The 23,292-nt window shown below is 32.8% G+C and overlaps 1 protein-coding gene across 2 annotated transcripts; it reads right to left on the reverse strand.

Moving 5' to 3' along the window:
• Positions 1-3,191: 3,191 nt before the first annotated feature.
• Positions 3,192-22,740, reverse strand: LOC143046034 (40-kDa huntingtin-associated protein-like). 2 transcript variants are annotated; one of them, XM_076218984.1, is made up of 13 exons: positions 22,661-22,740; positions 17,997-18,043; positions 17,093-17,165; positions 13,856-14,015; positions 13,097-13,165; positions 12,607-12,669; positions 10,177-10,197; positions 8,462-8,519; positions 7,428-7,490; positions 6,706-6,797; positions 5,954-6,035; positions 5,629-5,675; positions 3,192-4,637 (listed from the first exon to the last, which is right to left on the reverse strand). In XM_076218984.1, the coding sequence occupies exons 1-13, from the start codon at positions 22,717-22,719 to the stop codon at positions 4,500-4,502; spliced, it is 972 nt and encodes a 323-aa protein (XP_076075099.1). In that variant the 5' UTR covers positions 22,720-22,740; the 3' UTR covers positions 3,192-4,499. The 2 variants fall into 2 exon arrangements, with proteins under 2 accessions (XP_076075099.1, XP_076075100.1); XM_076218985.1 differs by lacking the exon at positions 10,177-10,197.
• Positions 22,741-23,292: the final 552 nt, after the last annotated feature.

A 23,292-nucleotide genomic window follows, 5' to 3' on the forward strand; every position in this document is an offset into this window, starting at 1 on the left:
CAACATCAGATGGCCAAACAAAATATCCAACAATGAGTTATGGAGAAGAACCAAACAACAGCCAACAACCCAGACAATAAGAGCAAGAAAGTGGAAGTGGATCGGGCATACCCTAAGAAAAAAAGACACACACATTACCAAGCAAGCCCTAGAATGGAACCCCAAGAACATCAAAAAAGGGGAAGGCCAAAAAAACACCTGGCGCAGGGGACTAACAACCGAGCTGAGTAAAATTGGGATGACCTTGAAAGAAACAAAACGAACAGCCATGGACAGGAAGAAATGGAGAGAAACTGTAGTCGCCCTATGTCCCCCTTGGGACGAAGTGGATTGAGTCAAGTAAGTCAATGGCAGATGTAATTTGCAAAATCTGAACAGATTCTAGGGAGGTCCCTTAACCAAACACAGATCAGGGCATATCTGTTTTTCAAATCATTATTTAAGCTGCATTTATTAAAACCCGAGTGTTTGTCCAGCTGCATAATGAATAATGTTTTGTTTTGGACCCTAGAGCTTGTTCGAACAGGTAAATGGAGCCCTGAAAACATTATGTATTGTGTTGAGTCATTAGTTGATATGTTATGTGCTTATCTTAATAAAGCCATCATACCTCACTTTTTCCTCCCAAATCAAAATCTCATTGGTCATATTGAAAAAAAAAAAACATTAAAAAAAGTAGCAAAGAAGGCTAATGGACTCAAAGATAATGTTCTTGCAATGATCATAAATATGCAGTATCTTCTGACTTCCAGGGAACCTACGAAGTTTCATTAAATCTTTTACGTGTAAAACTATCGTCAGAACCAGAGGAGGAAAGGATGTTAAGCATGGTATATTTCTCAATGTATCTATGCCTTAGTCTTCAGGCAAGACAATATCAGATCAAACTCAGCATTCCAACCAGTGGGGAATGTTTTGAGGAGAGTTCAATAGTATCAACTGCATTGTACCTCCTAAGGCAGCATGGTACTTCAGGAAAGCAATAGTGTTACAACCATATTTGTCTTCATTTATATTTGATAGTGAATGTAATTCGTGGGAAATAGACTTATCTCGTATTCGTACAAAAATTTTAGATTTCTGGAGAACTCCTTTAAATATTGGGACTTTCAAACAAATATTAGAGGACCAGGAATTTATAACAAATAAAAATGCAATTTCAATACCTAGTTTTGAAAATTTTCTAGAATAGGTTGATTTGACTTAGGTGGACAAGAGATAAGATTTGACAATCTTAGCATGGAAGTATGCGCAGGCAGGAACCACTACGACCTGACTTAAAACCTTTCATCTGTGAAGACCGTGCACAACTTTATTTGGCCTTTTTAAGTTTTTTGGATTCGAGCGTCACTGATGAGTCTTTTGTAGACGAAACGAACGTCTGGCGTATATACTAAATTTAGTCCTGGTATCTATGATGAGTTTATTTACAACCACTGGGTCGATGCCACTGCTGGTGGAGATTTATTTCCCCGAGGGTATCACAAGCCCAGTAGTCAGCACCTTTTTGTGCTAACATGAATTGTCATTGATATGGTTATATTTATAAATTTACTGTTTACAAATTTTTGAATTTGTTGAAATACTAAGGCTTTTCTACCTCAGGCATAGATCACCTAAGCTGTATTTGGCAAAACTTTTAGGAATTTTGGTCCTCAATGCTCTTCAACTTCGTACTTTATTTGGCCTTTTAAACTTTTTTGGATTCGAGCTTCACTGATGAGTCTTTTGTAGACGAAATGCGCGTCTGGCGTATATACTAAATTTAGTCCTGTTATCTATGAATAGTTTATATATAACCTGTTTATTACCTTGAAACATGGCACATTATTTATACAAAAGGGTGTGGCGTCCTACAATATTGTCATTCACGGTGGCTTTCGTGATTATGGAAATAAACGAAGACATCAAAAGTTGTGATCATTTTTTTAGGAAACAGCAATCAGCAAAACCTTGGCAGATTCTGTTACCCTACATCTGCATATGCAAAGTGATAGATTGATGGATTTGTGCGAGACAAGTGGCACACATTTCATACATATTTAAGACGATTGTAAAATGATTGTTCTGATAAAAATAAAAGATTTTGAATAAATGTAGAAATTATTAAGCTTCGATCTAAATCCAGGATAAGATCCTTGGTTGGTACACGAATGTTTCAGATGAGTCCAGATGTGTAGTAATAATATTATTAGTATCATTTGAACAAGTGATAAAATATTTTATGGGACAGAGATGCTTTAACTATTCCATGACATTTTATAAGTCTTGTTTTTTTCTCTAACATTAATAAATACTGGTCAAATTATAAGTCATGATTGGAATATGCACAAATGACAAATAGAAATACTGACACCAGCTGCATATAAGATAAGAAATTTGTTCAAATACGAATATTTTAGCAGTTTTGAATTTTACATATGTTACAAAACTTAAACACACTTATATATATAAAATTTCTAAGATATTTAGTCTTTGATGGATTAATTTTTTGTATTTAAAATTGGAAGTTTCTCCTTTCCAGGGTAATCAAGGTCCTTTGCAATAAGCATTATTCCTTTGTCACAGTGTATTTATTTATTTATTAAGAAAATTTTTCGTAACCCAGCAGTAACGGAACACATCATTTAGACAATTTTAACTTAACCCCTGAAGAAATAGAATAATGTCACTAACTATTTTAAATCGTAAAATAATAAATTCTTGGCCGATTTTCATTTTTTATGCATTGGTTAATTTGTTTAAATAAGTCGTTCATGAATTAAGGTCAACCCACACGATTGAAATAAGTAAAGGTGTTTTCTGACAGGTATTGATGTGAATCTGTCTCATTAAAAAATATGTGATTGATAAGAAGTATCTCTGGCCAATTTATGGCTGCGGCATCGCAGATAGTCAAAAAAGGAATTAACAACAGCGTACTAATTAGACATTTACCATATATTTACTACAGTGCTACTCGTTATAAATAAATGCTAATTAATTGTTGTAATTCCTGACAATATAAATTATAATACTTCCATGATCTGAGGAACCCAATTATACTGGACTAAGTTTTCTTGCTATCATTCTTTGACTAGTTTTATTAAAACTTCTTCTTATAATGTTTATATCTAGGAAAAATTCCCCTAGCTCATCTGTTTATTTAGTTCATCCTATATTGTATATTTTTTAGTAAAGAAAACAGTATATACATTGGAATATTGCACATTTATTCAAGTAAAGTATCAGACACAAATATAATAACATGAAAAATAAAAAAAACAAAACAAAACATTGAAGGAAATTCGTTTTTTAAAACATCTTTGAGAAGTCTGCATTTTCTGTAAAAATACCAAGAACTGATGAAACCATCTTTACTCAGATTAAAAAGTATTTATGGACAATACCACCATTTTGAAAATTTTTCACAACTTTTAAGTCTTTGTTAAATACATCAATAGCAAAGTTAGTGAACCTCTGCTTATTTTACATTATTTATAACAGAAACTTAGTTGAAAACAAAATATGTATTTTTTAGAAAAATCTATTGTTATTTTTTTAGTATTCAATTAAATTTTAACACATCCAAGTTGTAAGTAAAATATTACAAACATTTATGAAAATGCCTTTAACTATTCCTCAACCTTGACATGGCATTGTTTATTATTAACATCTTCCACTGAAAAAAATCTATTTGTATATTGAGATTTGTTACGTAATACATTTAATATGAAATTTTATGTGCACATGCATTTACTAAACCAATAATACTTTTGAAAGGAAGAATAGTGACAAGGGAAATAACTCTAATTCTCATAAAAATTTGAAAGAAAATGTCAATCAATTTCTGTCTCAAGATAAAGATGTCATATTGATTGGTCACCATTGCTTTGAAAGAGCATTGTACAGCTGATTAAAGTCATATTCCTTTAAAATAAGCTCAATAGTTTAAGATGAGATTATGCTTTGAAAAATTCTGAAAAAGTGTCATCTAAAAATTGTCCTGCAATAGTTTAATTTCATGTTAAATAACACTAGTTTCATATAATAAAAACTTGTTTGTCAATGTAACCATTAACTATCTATTTATTCTGAAGAGTACAATTCCATAAATGCCAATGACACAACTCTCCAAAGGAGACCAAATGACTCTGGATTTATAATAAAAGTCACCATACGACCATCAGTCTGATTCAAATAGGCTTAAAAATTTAAGAGAATGAAGTGTGAATAAAGATGTATAGGAAATAACAATCAATGGGTAAAATGACAACACTTATAACATGTACCTATGTGTTATATAATCCAAAGAGCAGTTATACATACATCTGTGGCAGGCACAATATCTAATACTACGGTTATATAACAGTCTTAGTTAAGGAATGTTTCATTAAATAAAAAGACTATGGTTGATCATGACTTTCCCCGGGATTGGCCAATCAAATGACTTTCCCAGATTGGCCAATCAAATGACTTTCCCAGATTGGCCACTCATATGACTTTTCCAGATTTATCAATCAAATAACTTCCCCTGAAGGATGTGACAGTTCTTTGATGACAAGATGTAACAACTGATTCTGTTCAGCAGATAACAAGGGCCATAAATCTTTCTGTAGTAATCTCAATGAAGGAAAGTCTCTTGACTGACAAGCCATCTGAAAATAAAGAATGGATTTACAATAGGTTTTTTTTTTAAAGTGACAGATTAAAATAGATGTTTTTGGTAGATATAATTCTTCATATGAACAACAGCTGTATGATGATGAATCTACTAAATTACAAAATGTCAATTTAGAAATAATTGTTTTGGATGTTTTTAGTATTGAATAAAATTGTGATGGAATAGTCTTTAAACAAATTAAAATTTTGAATCTGTATAGAATTATTGGAATAAAGCCATAATTACTTTAGAATTTAGTTAGTTTTTCAACAATCTAAATAACATATGCACACAATATTTCAGAATTAATAGTCTTGAAGGTATTATATTCTATTATTTGGATTTTATCATATAAATATATATGCCAAAATTTCTCAGGTGAAAAATATGGAATGCAGTTTATTTCATAGTTTATAGAAAAAAGTTTTGCTTGCTGTTCAGTGTGAAAATGCTTTGTTTGAAGTGTTTATCAGTGGATAGAACATGTCTCTTTGGAATTTTTGAAGCATTATATATTGTTTAACCAGGGCACCAGATATCCTTAACAGGATGAAAATGTTGTGTATTTCAGAACTTTTCCAAAACGAAATAAAAAAAAAACAAGGTGTATAAGCTTAAGACAAGTGCACAAGTTATAGTGATACAAAGAACTTAAAGGTTTAAAAAATCTTCTAAATTACTTTTTAATTGCAACTAGTGAAGATAAAGAGGTATTATAGTTTTGTACAGGAAAATGTATTGAATTTCCATCTTCCTTTGCTTTTGTGAATTAGGGCTATTCCAGAAAAAAATGTATGGGGGGTTGGAAGGCAGTTTTTGTCAGCACCCGCCACCCAGACAATTGTAATTGAGAATTATAGTGCATTATAGTGCGAAAAGTTGCTCTGATACCCATCACCCATGTGTTATTAATATAATGTGCCTTCCAACCCCCCCATACATTTTTTTCTGGAATAGCCCTTAGCAAAAGATGACTATTTACTTACTACAAGTGACTGTAACATTAGAAACAAATCTTCACTGAGAAACTGTGCTGTAAAATAAGAAACATATATTTTTATCATTTTAAATAAAGCATATGTAGGTAATCTTCATATCTAAAAAAACATTTTCTTTCCAATGTAAAAACTATATGGTGCTTTAGATGAAAGTGTTATGATGATAAAAATGTAAACACTGCACACAGATGTGAGGTTGCTGAGTAATTGGTGTACCTAACATCTCCTTTTATTTATATTTATTGCAAATGATAAGTTTTCTTTAAAAGCTTTTTTTCCCAAATCATTTGCATAATATACATTAAGTATTAACCTGTTATTGTATCATCAGTTGTCTCCCATGCATATTTCTCCAAAGTCTGGGCATGCTCAGGTCGGATTCTCTGGGGGGTAGGCTGTAAAGAAAAATAATAAAAAAATTCAATCATAAATCATCTCCATCATCTATTGTACCTTCCTACCTTTTAGTCAATAAAATATAAGCAAAGGAGAAAGTGTATTCAGAGATTTATTTGAAATATAAAAGGAAATATCAGGTTAATTTGTTTGTATTGTGTAAATTTTTTTTTCCATAGAATCTATCAAATTAATATCACTGTCCATTTACTACAATGAGAATGAATCGTACATGTATGATCTCCTCAGCAATATATCAGAACATAGTGACCACTTGTCATTTCACTTATATTTCAAGACTAGGTGATTATCTATCTTCCCTACACCTGTATGACCATGCTTACTCCTTCTTAAAATCCCATAGTTCAGCTTTGTGATGTCATGTGAATGACCAGACCTTGAACTTTGGAATACAATTATCGTACTCCAACCAATCAAAATGCTAGATTTAATGTTTTGAGCACAAATTTTGTACTCCAAACACTTACTAAAGTTTTAAGCTGACCCTATCTTTTTTTTAACCCTATTTTAATAAGTTTAACTTAAAGTTATCAAGTCTTTTTTTTCCAGAGCTGTGTTGTCTGAGCATTTTACCCTGCTTTAATAAGTTTAACTTAAAGTTATTAAATCTTTTTCCAGAGCTGTGATGTCTGAGCATTTATACAATACCTGAAGTAGCATTAGAAGTAACACTCTGCACACTTCACATCTTGCCAGTATATCACAGTAAGCTCCTATAGGCTTCCCTGTAGTTGATGATCCTATAAAGTATTATAAAGACATATTATCTATTATGACGAAGTCAAAAAAGATTTTAAAGATTACAATTTTAATATTAAGTTTTCATCTATTTTCATTGGTAAAGGGAAATGAAGATTGAGTTGAACTGTATAATTTGTGAATGAGACACTGACCTAACATTTATAATTCTAATGCAACATCATTTGTAATGTTCATTTTGATTGGATAACGTCACCAATTCTCATGGCATTTTTTGACCATTGATGCATGAAAATGTTTGTGCAAGCGCAGACGATGTATGGCAAATATCAAATGTGTGATTTGACATTGTTTTCTGTCAGTTTCATTAGAATGGAGATAACAATATTGTATTTTAAGCTCTGATGGCATCAATTGGTGATTTGATGGTCGCAAATACCTGTTTACTGACTCTGCTTATGCATCAGCATTAAAATTTGTGTCCATCAAACCACCATTTGATGACGTCAGAGCTTAAAATACAATACAGTTATCTCCTAAAATTATTCTAATCCTAAGCTCTTCCCTTGAAAATACCTGTAATATTTTAAGTCTTAAAGAATAAATGTATGCTGGTCCAAAACAAATATTAGTGGTATTCCGATATCAAATAAGAATTTCACAGTAATTACCTCCCCTTTCTTGTGCTAGATATGCCATTTCAGTAAAAACACCAAGTGCTCCATCATAATCTCCTGAAAATATAAACCATGCAAATTAGTTAAGAAATGATTCGAAGGCTGAGAATGAGCATGATATTTTAAACACCAAATAGAGAGATACATCCTTAAGGTAGGAATACAATACAAAGATTTTTTCACCACCAATCAGACAACTTTAAACTGATGTAATTCATTTCATCCTTCTTTATATTTTATAAATGAGGTACCAAAAGAAAGAAGAAAGATTATTCTTTCAAATTGTGATAATTTCATTATGACATAATTATTACATAATCAATTGTTATGTAATTAGTTGCTATATTGTGATGTCCACACTTGAATGAATTTAGCTTCTTTGTTATTCATAGCATTCCAAAATATTTTATAGATTCTTGTACAACACAGCTTGACCTCCAAAACCGTGTCTCAGATTTCCAAAAACATCAATAGAACAAATTTTATACCCAACTGAATTTAGTAATCTCTTATGAATTGATGTTGTAAACTTCATTGAAGATGTATGAGAGAATGAAATACAGTAGGAAAAATCTGAGACACAGTTTTGGAGGTCAAACTGTGTTGTGCAAGAATCTATAAAATATTTTGGGATGCTATGAATAACAAAGAGGCTAAATTCATTCAAGTATGGACATCACAATGTAGCAACTAATTACATAACAATTAATTATGTAATAATTATGTCATAATGAAATTATCACAATTTGAAAGATTAATCATTCTTCTTTCTTTTGGTACCTCATTTATAAAATTTAAAGAAGGATGTGTGGAATTGCATCAGTTTAAAGATGTCTGATTGGGGATGAAAAATCTTTGTATTGTGCTACCTTAATAGATATAATTGTGTATGACTGATGCATTATCATGGTTGAACACTATTTCCTATCCAAATATCAGCTGTTAATGCAAATCAAATAGAAATAAAAGAGGACTTCTAGATTGTATAATTTTTTGTGGCTGAGTGCGCTAATATTTTAATAACTTACTCATTTCTATTTTACAAGTGGCTACCAACCCCAGTGACTGAAGACATTCTAATGGACTCTGAAAAACATGAGGACAAAGTATTTCATTTAATCAAGTTTGTTTAATTTCAATAAAAATTGTAACACAGTTTTTTTTAAGACAAAAGTATGTAATTTCATGTAGGACCATTATGTGATTTATTTGCATTAAAATGCATTTTATCTTCGGGTCTAATGGACTATTCTGTTAACTATGATTAACTTGATTCAACTTTTTAAGGTTATCAATTTCTTTATTATAAGGAATGATCATCTACTAAATCAGCTTGCAAGAAAGAGCAGCTAAAATGTTCTCATTAAGAGGATTATTTTATGCTGACGTATAATGTACATCCATTTTTTTTTAACTACTCCCACAACATTATTTACAAGAGTTTACACCTTTATAAAATTTCTAAAATAAAAACTGATTTTTTTTAATTTGTAATTTGCTGGAAAATCTGATCTTTAAAAGCATTATACTGTCATTTATCAAATGGTCTTATTTAATCAAGAAGTATCATAGAAACAGTGTTTCCTAAATAACCATACAACATAGAGTCCAGAGCACACATTTTAGCTATGATTTTATTGCTTACTTTTTATATTCAACCAAATAAAAGATAGTCAAATAGCAAAGTATGAGATTCGTTTATAGCCCACAATTGTCTTAAGATAACACTGACAGTCTAATTTAAGTACTGAATGATATAAACTGTCACCTTCTTTAAAAAAAAATTATCATGCTATGCAAGAAAAATGTATAGAAATTCCTAATTCGTCAGCTATCAGTTTTAACACATGCAAGACAGAAAGTTAAACACATGCATTTAACCACCTAAGTCGATAAACTTGTAGAGTGGATAAATATCTTAATCAAATGTGCGAAGTTGAGAGGTGGTTGAATCTGTTTCTGGAAATTATGAACAGATATGGCAGTAAATCGCATTTGCTTTTTCAAAATTTTTCAAACTGGTCAGAAATGGTACAAAAGTATACATAAAAAGAATAAACAGCTTACTGGTATCGTTTTTCAATAACATCAAAATGTGTTTTTAAACTTATTTTTTCTCTAGTACATGAATAGTAAACACTGCAAAATTAGTGGAAATGAAAAGAATATGTCATATAAAATATAGGTTATCATAATCTAACTTAAAATAAGAGACTTTATATCATGAAAAGATAACATGATGTCAAATAAACAAGATTATTTCATTCTTGTAACAGGCATAAGTATTTGAAGTGCTGTATTTACTTGACAATTTTTTATTTATATATAACATTGATCAGACAGTCAAAAATATTCTGCAATGATTGCATGAAAATGTACATAGCAAATTCATATACTAATATTTCAAATTCAAATATGAGGTTAAATTGCTTGCAATCATCACCAATGCTATTCCAGGATGAACAGTAAGCACAAAGGTCAGAAAGCATAAGGAATAAAGCTAGCATGAAGTAGTAGGATACTAGGTTTTTAAGAAGGCAAATACAATTAACTCCAGAATTTTTCAGTTCTAATTCATTCTAGACTGTGGAATCACTACTTCAGAGTGATTTTAAATTTCAATTATACATGCCATTCACACTTTGAAGCAATCTTGTGACAATGGGTCACACACCTTTAAGACCATTACAGTTGGGTACCAAAATGCACATAATTTCTTATTTTCGTGAGTGTGTATACTTACAAATATACCATAAGTCTTCATCTGATATGAGACAATTATCATAAATCATTACCCAATACAAAAAGGTCAAAATGTTTTATCACAATTCCTGACTCACCTCTTATATTACAATCTATTATATATTACAATGTACTCGTAAAACAAGCTTTCAGTGTTCTCACAGCAGGATATCCCTTGTACCTCAATGTTAATAGCATATTGAAGTTAGTACATTAGATTATCTACACTTTAGTATGTTGCGGTCCAACGATTTACAGAAAAGAGCGACGATTTACAGAAAAGAACCGAAAAGAACTGAAAAGGACCAAAAAGAACCGAAAAGGACCGAAAAGAACCGAAAAGAGGATACATATATATTTATTAAATAAAGTTAAAACAATGTATATGTACACGTTTTTTTGTTATATTGTTAAAAATTCTTCGTAATAATAAAATCGAATGCACAATTCAAAATTTAGATTGTGCATTTATAGGGATATGTGAATTTACAAAAAAAAGGAACAATATAACTTTTTTTTTAGTAATATTTTTTTAGTATATGTATGCTTAATTATCATTTATATTTCAGCAAGGATTTTAATTTTATCATTTAAATATTTGTTTTTATAGATATAAGAAGGTGTGAAAACTCCTAATTAAAGTCATAATTTGTACAAGTAAACTATTATAGGTCAAAATATGGTCTTCAACAGGGAGCACACACCAAACAGACGATAGTGCCGTTTTTGAAGAAAAGTGTGAAGAAGTCGACGAATTCTGTAAGGAGAAATTTCCATCATTGAAAGGCTACTTTTCAACGGTTTTGAAGCCAGTACTTAAAGGGAAAATATATGAGCCGCAAAATGCGGGAAGAATTGAAAGAGAGTGGACTAACAACAACAGTGAATCTTACAATCATGTTCTAAAGATAGCTGTTGATTGGAAGCCTCAGTCATTAGTTGACTTTGTTATAAAGATGACAGACATGGTAGAGGCTAATTATAAAGATTTACGGAGAGCAGTGATAGGGAGAGGACCTTATACGCTTGCGAGCACACACGAACATTTTAAGATTGACAGGCACGTTTGGGCAAACAAAACTTTAATGGAAAGGTACAAATATTTTGCCAGGTTCTGCCGATACCGTATGAAGACCAAATTGGTTAAGTCAACAGATGGCAGACGAGTGGTCAATGAAGCTAGGTCGAAAGGAAAGAATAAAGGTCAAAGGAAAAGGAAACTGGCTGATAAGACAACTACGATAAAACGACAACCCGTGCAGTAAATTGATTTCAAAAAACATTATTCAATGTATTTATATGTGTATATATATATTTCTCAGCACTAACTACTTCTTTTATAGGAAAAATACACCAATAAACCTGGAGCACATGAGTCAGTGTCAACACTAGTATTAATTGAATTATAGTATATTGCTATTATTTTGTTGCGTGTTTCCTGTAGGTATTTTTTTTTATTACTCATATTACATATCTATTGTCTGTGTATTGCATATGTTATTGTTTGTATGCTTTATGCCTCCTAGGGGCCCTTATTTGGTGAATAAAACAAATCTTTTCTAATTTTCTATTCTTTAAGATAGGCATCCGACCCTACCTGTAATTTTTCACATACATGTGAGTTAAAATTAGTAGGTTTTCAATGATTTGCAATTTGCTTGTTTCCTTTGATTACAAAAAAAAATCGATATCCTTTTCGGTTCTTTTCTGTCCTTTTCGGTTCGTTTTGGTCCTTTTCGGTCCTTTTCGGTTCCTTTCTGTAAATCGTCGCTCTTTTCTATAAGTCGTCGAACCTGTATGTTGGACCAAATTTTAGGAGACTCTGAGTGAATATATGGGGAACATTTATATATGACCATTATGTGTAAGAATATATAAGTATTCTGTAAACCAGATGATAAATAATGAAAAGTATATCCCATCAGACAGTAAAGCAACCTAACACGAAGCTATTAAATTTCTGAAGTTCTGATTTGTTGTTACCTGAGAAAAATGTGACAAAAATCTAATAGGGAGGACATACGGAAATATTCACCCAGTATATACCCCCTTCTATTGAGCAGGAGTATAGATCAGAGTGTTCTACTCTTTGTAGGATGATGCTTTATTCCATCAAAACCTTTTAGACCAAGTTGTAAAATTGTTTCTCACTTAGTATCAGAGTTCTGAACTCAATAGTAGGACTTTATCATATCTATGATGTACGAAGTATAGTTCACAGTGACCTTCTTTGTAAAGCCAACTGCCACACTCCCCCTAAAAATTATATAATTGTAGGTCATTTATATAAATAGTATCTGAGAATTGAGTTTGGAATTAAAACTTACTGAAGCTAGTCTCATTAAAAAAGCTTTCATTACATTTAATACTTAAATCAAATATTATCATACCAACAATTATTTTAAATAAGATGAAAATATTTAAAACGAACCTGTGACTGTAATTCTGCAGCCCTTTGAAAGTGAGCCATTGCTTCTCCAGGTCGTTCTAATTTCTAAAATTAACAATCAAATAAAGGTGAAATTTTTCTGACAAATAAATACCAGAATTGTCACTCAGGTGCTTATTGGTTGAAATTTGTCTAATTCATACCTACCATCTTTCAAAATCTTTATGGGGGATTTTAATTGCAAGATGAACTTATGCTCACTTTTGTTTCATAAGTGTTTTTAATCTATCACTATATTGTTTGAATGATTATGTACGTTCTTAAATACATGTACCCTTTTTGCTCATTTAAATACTTGTTTTGAGGTGTTCAGTTTATAAAATAAAGATTTTCAAAATTCAGGTCAACATGGCTCATTGAGGAGATTCCAGTCTAACAGGGGGCAACTTAGCTAACAGGTGGTAGAGTCAATTTATACCAATAATGACTAATCTTTAACTGTTAAAATATAAAGTTATACATGCTATATTACCTGTAAAGCATTGCCTAGTTCTATACACAATGCTGCTGCTAATGATGGGTTGTTGTTTTCAATATAAACCTGAAAATGCATAATAAAAATGTATATGTTTACAAAATATTCAAATACATATTTACAGCAGACCTGTAAAAATCAACTATGTTATATAATTTAAAATAATTTTCTATACCACAGTTTTATCTTATGCAATCATTGGATACTGGTGGGGGGAAACATGAATATTCATAGCGGAGAACTGACAACTGAAAAACTTAATTACATAGGAGGGTCAGTGTTTAATGTATCGGTATGAACAGAAAAATACTCAAATATCAACTGAAATGATGATGTGCTAAATTTATTGGTTCACCATTACACCAACAAGGCCTCTTAATAAACTTAAAACTATTTATAAAAATCTTATAAAAAATGTTGTTGTGACTATGGCATTGCAGATACAACAAAATCGTTTAAATAAATTCCACCAATTTAAAAGTGCACATGCAAAGGTATTGATAAAAGTAATGAATCTGACAAAATAATAACCGCCAAAATATTTTGTATACCTTATTCAATGAAAATCATGAAATTTTACACCTGTGAAAATAACCCCCTATACGGTACTTTGCTCTTATTATTTTCAAATTACGGTACTACAAATTCAAAAACATCTAAAATATCTTACATAACCCAAAATAATATCAAGAAAATAGATTGCAACATAACCAAAAAATAATATCAAGAAAATAGATTGCAATCTAATGTACAAACCCTGATGGCATGACTGTAACAGTTAATGGCAGCTGTTAGATGTTCCTCAAAGCTTGGACACTTTATATCTCTGTTATTCATTTCAGCCTCTAGAAAGGCCCTTGCTGCTTCTGTCAAGGCTTGAGCTTCTCCAGCAGCATTAACAAGAGTATGTTCACATCTAAAATAACAACAAAGAAAGAAAGATATGGTATATAAAAGGTTTTAACCTTCATTTTATCATTGTAAAATCTTACTTGTATAGAGAGTTGCCTCATTGGCACTCATACCACATCTTTTAATCTAGCTAATGGTATAGAACCACTAATTCAGGCCTGGTCGGAAAGAACATACAGGCCTATCTACTAGGCGAAACATGTAGACCGAATAAACAGTTACTTTGCGGTAAAAACTTGAGTGTTGTTGTCTTTATTGTCGACATATTTAGTTTCTTGTGTATAATTCAGAGTTTAGTATGACATCCATTATCACTGTACTAGTATACATATTTTTTAAGGGGTCAGCTGAAGGACGCCTCCGAGTGTGGGAGTTTCTCGCTACATTGAAGACTGATTGGTGGCCTTCGGCTGTTGTCTACTCTATGGTTGGGTAGTTATTGCTTTGACACATTCCCCATTTCCTTTCTCAATTTAATTCAATACACATTACAATTTATCAATCAAAAAGTGTAAAATAATCAAAGCGCTGTAAGTGCTGAAGGCAGTTAACCAAACACCAAGGCAAACGTAATTATGAAAACTGTGGCAATGTTGCTTCAATTCTTTTTTTCAAATTTAAAAGAACAAACCTTTAACATTCATATATCATACATTTATGTTTATCTTTTATCTAATTAATTAATTATTAAGGCAAATAATTTATATGTTATCAAGGTTTTCAAAAGTAACGCATATATCAATGTATATTTTTAATGGTGAGTCTGCAGTGGTACAAGTTCGCAATGATTGCAGTTGTTCTAGTGGGTAGTTAACATTGGTATTAGTCGACTGTTAGTAGTACAAGTTGACTTAGTAAGAGCTTGTAATAGTATGAATGGACTTGCTTCCCTAGAAAGAAAACTGATTTTGTGTTCTAAAGTACAAAAGTTATGAGACACAAATCAGACATGTTTACTACTAAAGGGATCAAAGGTGAGGTCTGACTGACTCCCACAGTAAATGTAAATGACCCACACCTTCACCCCAAATTCATGATGTCTAAATTTGGAAAAAATGACAGGTGATTATAAAACAGTTGGTCAAACATTCTTTGGCTTTTTTATTTGACAGGTGGGGGTAAGGTGACCACAAGGACTCCCCTTATATTTCATTTGATTTGTACCATACATGAGTATATATGGTTTAGGGGTGGGGATCTCGATTGTTTCCTTGTTTTCAAATGGGAGGGTGTGGGGCAACTCCAGGGACTCCCTTATATTTGATTTGATTTATTATATTGTCCCATACATGAGTATATATGGTTTAGGGGTGGGGATCTCGACCGTTTCAAAGTTCCCAAACAGGAGGATGTACAGTGACCCAAGGGACTTCCCCTATATTTCATTTGATTTGTTATATTCCCCCATACATGAATATATATGGTTTAGGGGTGGGGATGTCAACCGTTTTCAAAGTTTTCAAACAGGAGGGGTGGGGTGACCCCCAGGAACTCCCCCTATATTTCATTTGATTTGTTATATTGTCCCATACATGAGTATATATGGTTTAGTGGTGGGGATCTCGACTGTTTCAAAGTTCCCAAACAGGAGGATGTACAGTGACCCAAGGGACTTCCCCTATATTTCATTTGATTTGTTATATTCTCCCATACATGAATATATATGGTTTAGGGGTGGGGATCGTGACCGTTTCAAAGTTCTCAGACAGGAGGGGGTGGGTGACTCCCAGGGATTCCCCATATATTTCATTTGATTTGTTATATTGTCCCATAAATGAATATATATGGTTAAGGGGTAGGGATCTCAAACGTTTCAAAGTTCCCATAAAGGAGTAGGGTGGGGTGAACCCAGGAACTCCCCTTGTACTTCATTTGATTAGTTATATTGACCCATTTATGAATAAATATGGTTTAGGGGTGGGGATCTCAACTGTGTCCAAGTTATCAAACATGGGGAAAAGGGGGGGGGGGTGAATTCAGGGACTCCCCATTCTTTTCATTTGATTTGTTATATTGTCCCATTACTGAAGACCACGTGTGTCTATCCCTTACTGTTTTCAAATAACAGTCATTTGAAAATTTAATATAAATAAAACCAAAAAAAACGTGGGGTTCTACAGTAAACCCCTTCTTTAGACCTCTTAAAATACCCCCATATAGACCGCAATGCACCAATGAAAGATTGATGGCTCCGCTAGACATGTTAGTCTAACATATTATGTAACCCTAAGTTAATCTGAGTGACGGTCCGTGTTGTCTTCCAAGATGGTCCGACTTATCACGGGGACGAGTTGTCCCCATTTCTGAAAACATCCCATCAACGTTGATTTCATTCTTTAATAATACAAGTGTAAACATTGTATGATGGTGTAGTACTCACTTGTTAAGGTCATTTTATATGTGAAAATGGAGTTATTTAAAAGAATGAAATTCAATTCTGAATATACAATTTATTAAGACGCATCTCAAATAAAAGGAAAATCATGATAAACAATAATAACCTTTTTATCATCAGAATCCTCCAAATTTCACTTCAAGGGTATGTAAATTTGTCTCTTCTAATTTGAAATTGCCACCGGCCAACTTACATTTATTAATAACTTATAACTTATTAATAGACTACTGACATATTTTATACGTATAGACAACAAACAATATTCCTACGACTTTTGCCATTTGGGAAATCTAAACTACCTGTCTTTAGAGATTTTCGGCAATTAAATATTTCATACAATTGTTCTTTGACAACTCAGCCAAAAACACAGGCGATAATAAACTACATAAGGATTCCTGATGAGCACTACTTCCTATGTGCAACTTCAAAACTTTTGGGTGATTCGACGATCATTTAAGGTTTTTCTGGTCATATTTTTTGAAATCAAGAATTATGAAAAAAGTGTTCAATTAGTTATATATAACATAGTAGTCAGCTAGATAATAACAATGGCACGTATTTCAGCATTTATTGGGTAGAACACAAATCTAGGGTGCTCGTATAATGCAGCTTAATTGCATAAAAATGAAAGTTTATAATTTGAAGAATAACATATCATTTAGACTATTTATTGTAATAGAATATACCTTGCTTGTGCTAAGCAACAAAATCCAGCATACTGAGGACATTCTTGTTGTCGTAGGGATTTTGCCAAAGCACCTGAAAATAAAAAAATTCTGATCTAATAAATATATTCAACATCAAGTAATCAACAGTGGTTAAATAAGGTATATCAATTTATTCAAGTTATATGAATCTGTTTCCAAGATAAAAACTTCTTTGTGGCATTTGCATTGTAAAGTTACTTAAATCATTATTGATATAATAAACATGCTTTTTAAAACACATTACTACATCTTTTGATTGATTGATCGGTGTTTAATGTTAATGGCATATTTGCATAAAGACTGTTATAGATATTAGATATGTCCAATTTTTAAGGGGCCAGCTGAAGGACGCCTACGGGTGCGGGAGTTTCTCGCTACATTGAAGACCCATTGGTGGCCTTCCACTGTTGTCTGCTCTACGGTCGGGTTGTTGTTGCTTTGACACATTCCCCATTTCCTTTCTCAATTTTAGAATGTCAATTTTTTTTCAGGAGGTTACTAACTTTGAGAAGTAACTGCAAACATTGATGATTTGGAATTGTTTATTATTGCTTTGCTTTCAATTCTGTTTTTAATTATATCTTTTATAATTGAATGTATTGACTTTTGTGACAATGGATTGTTGTCTCCCTGATGTATCCAGGAAAATATGTTATACCCTGTCACATTATTTTGAAATTTAGCTGACAAATCTTTGCTCTTCATTCTAAAATTTTAGTAAAAATATTTTAAGTTTTATCAAGCCAATGATGAAATCCCAAACTCAATAAAAGCATGAGACCACTTATGCTCTGCTAAATCACATATTATATTGTTACTTTTATAATATATTTAAGTTGTAAATGTTCCAACAACAAACATCAAGTACAAAAGCAAAATTTACCATACTGTTCTATTCCTTCCGCAATATTTGGTCTCTTCAAGAAACGTCTGCAAAACAAATAACAATAGACGTTTTAAATTTTGAAGAATCATTGTGTGAACCTAATGTGATAAGCATCAGTTGAATTTTACAATAACTTATTATTATAATCCTGCTATAAATATTTGTGGCTGTTTAGGAGACAATTATAGCATCCATTCCATTATAAAATTCCAATGTACATGTATAACTGTACGTCACATAGTATCCAAATCTGAACTTTGACATAAAACATACAAAATATCTAGAAAATAAAGCTGAACTGATTAGTAAATGAAATGAAAATATCCCTGTAACATGTGTAAGTCAAACACAAAATAACTGGTTCACCACATCTTGAACTTAAATGGAAAATAAAGGATTAAACCAATAGAGTGAATAGACCACTTTCGAGTTCATCTGTCACCCAGAAAAACTTGTTAATCATGCAAGCCTTTAATGAAGTCATTTACCAGATAGAGGGGATTGCCTGTATCCCTGCACTATTACTGTTCATCAAGTGTTTAAGTTATCGTAATTGTGCAGGATAAACTAGAAATGAAGTTTGTTTTGTAAGTACTTAATCACAATCCCCTAATGACAGCAGTGCTGATTGTCAATAAAGAGAATTTAATTCTCGATTTAATTTGCCGAATAATTTGTGCAATATAGCTTTATAGTTTTTAAACCATTCCCTCAAAATTGGAATGCAGAGCTCCAGATAAGCTGAGTATTTGCGTGATCACGCAATACAAATAATAGAAAACCCAATGCAATTGTCCATTGAAGGGTTCAACAACCCAATTAATTCAACGGAAAACCCTATTATATGCCAAAACCATGAGTTCTCAACCCTTTTATATGGTGTACCGTTTGTGTTATTTACCCTTATCTGTTTACAGTCCTATTTTTATAATATTTATAATTGGAAATTTCCTGTCGTTCTAAAAATAGATCCCTGCATCAAGTAGCTGAAATGGGTCCCTGTTTGAGTTTTCCGTTGCTCAATAGGTACACGTGTTTTTGTAAATATTTCGATCTTCTCGGTGTTTATCCTATTAGCGTGTGTCATGGAGTCATATTTTTTTTGCATTGCTCGGGATTTTTCATAACATACATCGAATTAAAACGAAAGTGAATGTCCAGTTAAAATATTGAATAGAAGCATGTTTTCGGCTTATTTTGGAAAACTGAGGGAAAGTTATAATGATGACAAGACTCAGCCAGTGTCTTTAGGAAGCGTCCATCTAACGCACGGGCGTGTGTGCGTACCATAACGAAAACATTGCTAAAAAACACGGGGTTTCATCAAAAACGAATTCAGGTGGAAAAAGTGAAAGGCCCAATCAATTAAGAAATGATAAAGCATCAGAAATCAAAAGTTCTAATAAAAGACAACTAAACCCAGATTTAATATGTAAATTGAATAAAAGAAAATCATTCAAGTATAATTAGAATTTATATACAGTAACTATTTTTTATTCATTTTACGGTTAATTAATGAATACACACACCATGCACACAGCCAATGATCAGGCACTGGTCTCAGAATTTATTATATAAAGGTATAACACGAGTGCCTGTGAATACACATATCCTTTTTTGTGAGAAAATACAAAACTGGCAAAAGGTTTGAAACGGGACACAAATTAAACCTACAATTGCTCATCAGTGAATAAACCAAATAAAACAGCTAGGAAATAACCCTAACCATATCCTTAAACCAAATAAAATAGCTAAACAAAGACAGAAACATATTAATTTAAGATGGAAAAAATTGGGGTTGATATTGCCTAAATATTTAATATTGTGTCGATGAAAAAACCCAATACATTAAGGAGCTTGGTGGTGAAAAACCCAATTTGATATTAACCTGAGGGGTGAATTGGAATTGATAATGCAATTAAAAAACTTTATCACCCAATTAAATAAGAAAATGGTGGGTAAAAACCCCAATTAATGAATTCTTATCTGGAGCTCTGGGAATGGAAGTGACAATGCCCTTAAATGTTCAGTAAAGTAAAAACCTAATTTGTTATGGATATGCATCTTACTCAAAAGTTGTCTATTGTAATCAGAACCCTGATCCAAATTGAAACCTTTTAACAAAATTATTATCCGTCAAAAACTTTGGTTTTGGTGAACATTACCATATACCTTAATCAAAGTAGTGTCATTAACATAGAAACCACCATTCTTTAACCAGAAGCAGAAAAGAATAGAATAAAAGACATATATTTGTTTCTCAGAAATAGAGGGTGCCGTCTCTTCACAAGTACCAGTACTCTCTGGTGTACCCCAAGGCACAGTCCTTGGTCCATTACTGTTCCTGGCCTACATTAATGACATGCCAGAAACAGCATCTACATCAGAGACCAAATTGTTCGCGGATGACAGCCTTCTCTTTCGTACCATCACCAACCAAGCTGACAGTGAACTTCTACAAAAGGACTTAACAGCATTGGAAGTCTGGGAAAACAAATGGCAGATGAGTTTTAATGCCAAAAAATGCCTTGTCATTAGAATATCACCCAAAAATAGACCAGTGATACAAACATCGTACCATCTTCACGGTCATACTCTAGACACAGAGGAAGCAAGTAAATATCTTGGAGTAACCATCAGCAACAACCTAACATGGGATAAACACATAGACAATACAGTAGGCAAAGGAAACAGAACGTTGGGATTTATACGTAGAAACCTCAAAGGCTGTACAAAACCTGTAAAAGCAGCTGCATATGTGTCCATGGTAAGACCTGCAGTGGAATATGCAAGCACAGTATGGGACCCAACCGCCCAAAATAAAATCAAGGCAATTGAACAGGTGCAGAAAAGAGCAGCACGATTTGTGAATAACAACTACACAGACCGAACACCTGGCTGTGTCACAAATATGGTTAAAAATCTAAAGTGGGAAAGCCTCGAAGAACGGAGGAAAACAAATAGATTGTGCATGCTATTCAAGATCCAGCATGAACTTATAGATATAGACCGTCACCAATATTTGACCCCGAATGATAACCGGACCAGAGGTAACAAGAGTGCACACGCTGAAATGTCTCGCCTTCTATACTAATCATTGATATTATGTTGATAGTCCTAGGTGTTAAGCTAAGCTTTATTACAACTGTCACATAAACTTAACATTAACCAAGATAACTAAACAAAGACCAATGAACCTTGAAAATGAGGTCAAGGTCAGATGAAACATGCCAGGCAGACATGTTCAGCTAACAATGCTTCTATACAACATATATAGTTGACCCATTACTTATAGTTTAAGAAAAATAGACCAAAACACAAAAACTTAACACTGTGCAATGAACCGTGAAAATGAGGTCAGGGTCAAATAAAACCTGCGTGACTGACATAAAGATCATAAAATATTTCCATACACCAAATATAGTTGACCTATGGCATATAGTATTAGATAAAAAGACCAAAACTCAAAAACTTAACTTTGACCACTGAACCATGAAAATGAGGTCAGGGTCACACGACATCTGCCCGCTAGATATGTACACCTTACAATCATTCCATACAACAAATATAGTAGACCTATTGCAAATAGTATGAGAAAAACAGACCAAAACACAAAAATTTAACTATAACCACTGAACCATGAAAATGAGGTCAAGGTCAGATGACACCTGCCAGTTGGGCATGTACACCTTACAGTCCTTCCATACACCGAATATACTAGCCCTATTGCTTATAGTATCTGAGATATGGACTTGACCACCAAAACTTAACCTTGTTCACTGATCCATGAAATGAGGTCGAGGTCAAGTGAAAACTGTCTGACAGACATGAGGACCTTGCAAGGTACGCACATATCAAATATAGTTATCCTATTACTTATAATAAGAGAGAATTCAACATTACAAAAAATTTGAACTTTTTTTTCAAGTGGTCACTGAACCATGAAAATGAGGTCAAGGACATTGGACATGTGACTGACGGAAACTTCGTAACATGAAGCATCTATATACAAAGTATGAAGTATCCAGGTCTTCTACCTTCTAAAATATAAAGCTTTTAAGAAGTGAGCTAACGCCGCCGCCGTAGCCGCCGTAGCCGCCGCCGCCGCCGCCGGATCACTATCCCTATGTCGAGCTTTCTGCAACAAAAGTTGCAGGCTCGACAAAAACCGCTTCTTCCAAGAAAGAACAAGTACAGACACCTATGGCCAATCTTTCTTCCCGAGGACAATCAGGGACTGGAACAACCTACCAACAACAGTTACAGCGACCAACACCGTTGAGGGATTCAGAGCTGCCCTGAAGGCATGCTCTGAAAGGAAGTAGGATAACCAGTTGTAAATAATTTTAATTGTATATTTTTTTGCGAACGTTTTAAATGTAATTTGTAAATAGCCAAGAGAAATCTTTCTGTGTTGCCCGACACTGCGTAAAGTTTTCGCGCGGAACCATTAACATTCAGCAATGAATCCGGTTCCTTACCTGGAAGAAGAAGAAGAAAAAAATATTCCCCCAAAATTGAGACAAAAACTCATTTGTTATGATGAACCTTAAAGGTGCAAGCCGCGATTGGTGCGTATGGTCGAACTCAGATCTTTATGGAAATGGGGGAAAGGTTTAAGGTGATGATCTGTTTTGTCGTTTAGGTGTCTGTTATCTTACTTCTTTAATTTATTTGTGACATTTCGATATTTGCCCAAAACATCAACATCTCTCTCCATTTTCACCTTCTTCACAGGAGAGCTGTAGATTTTCGATACTCTCGGATTTTTCCGTAAGATGATTTTATTTTGGCGCTAAAATTAAAGAGTACAAATCAGGTAGTCCCAAATGGATATCTTGAGCTAGCCTTGTCCCTTCAAGTACAATTTTCATTTAACATTCCGTTCAATTTAAGTATTGGCTGTTGTTCGATCCATAAAAGTGCTCTGTTTTGCATATAACTTGACTCATGAACATGTAGAGCAAAATAAAAAGTCCCCTATAAATATCTAGGCATACAAATACAATCAGACTTTAAATGGAAAAATACATGTCAACAATATTTCATCTTCATCAATACAAAGCTTAACTTTATAAGAAGAAACATCAAGGACAATCCAAAAACAATGAACAGTGGCAGGTTAAGAAATTTTCATTTTCACTGATTCTCTCTATAATCAATCATTTTTTTCCACAAAAGAGGGGCCTGGGGCCCTAGTCCAAATACTTGTGACGTCTTCGAAGGCTATTTAAAAGTTTTGCCTTGACGCCTTCCTGCGACGTAAGGCGTCAAAGAAAAAAAATGTAATATT

The sequence above is a fragment of the Mytilus galloprovincialis genome, chromosome 9, assembly GCF_965363235.1.
Source record: "Mytilus galloprovincialis chromosome 9, xbMytGall1.hap1.1, whole genome shotgun sequence".
NCBI lineage: Eukaryota > Metazoa > Mollusca > Bivalvia > Mytilida > Mytilidae > Mytilus > Mytilus galloprovincialis.

Excerpts from the sequence above, each read along its gene's own strand:
- LOC143046034 (XM_076218984.1), bottom strand. The coding sequence starts at position 22,719 with ATGGAGAGAGATGTTGATGTTTTGGGCAAATATCGAAATGTCACAAAT. Across the intron at positions 18,044-22,660 it reads GTCACAAATAAATTAAAGAA|ACGTTTCTTGAAGAGACCAA; the intron begins GTAAGATAACAG and ends TTTGTTTTGCAG. Across the intron at positions 12,670-13,096 it reads AACTAGGCAATGCTTTACAG|AAATTAGAACGACCTGGAGA; the intron begins GTAATATAGCAT and ends TGTTAATTTTAG.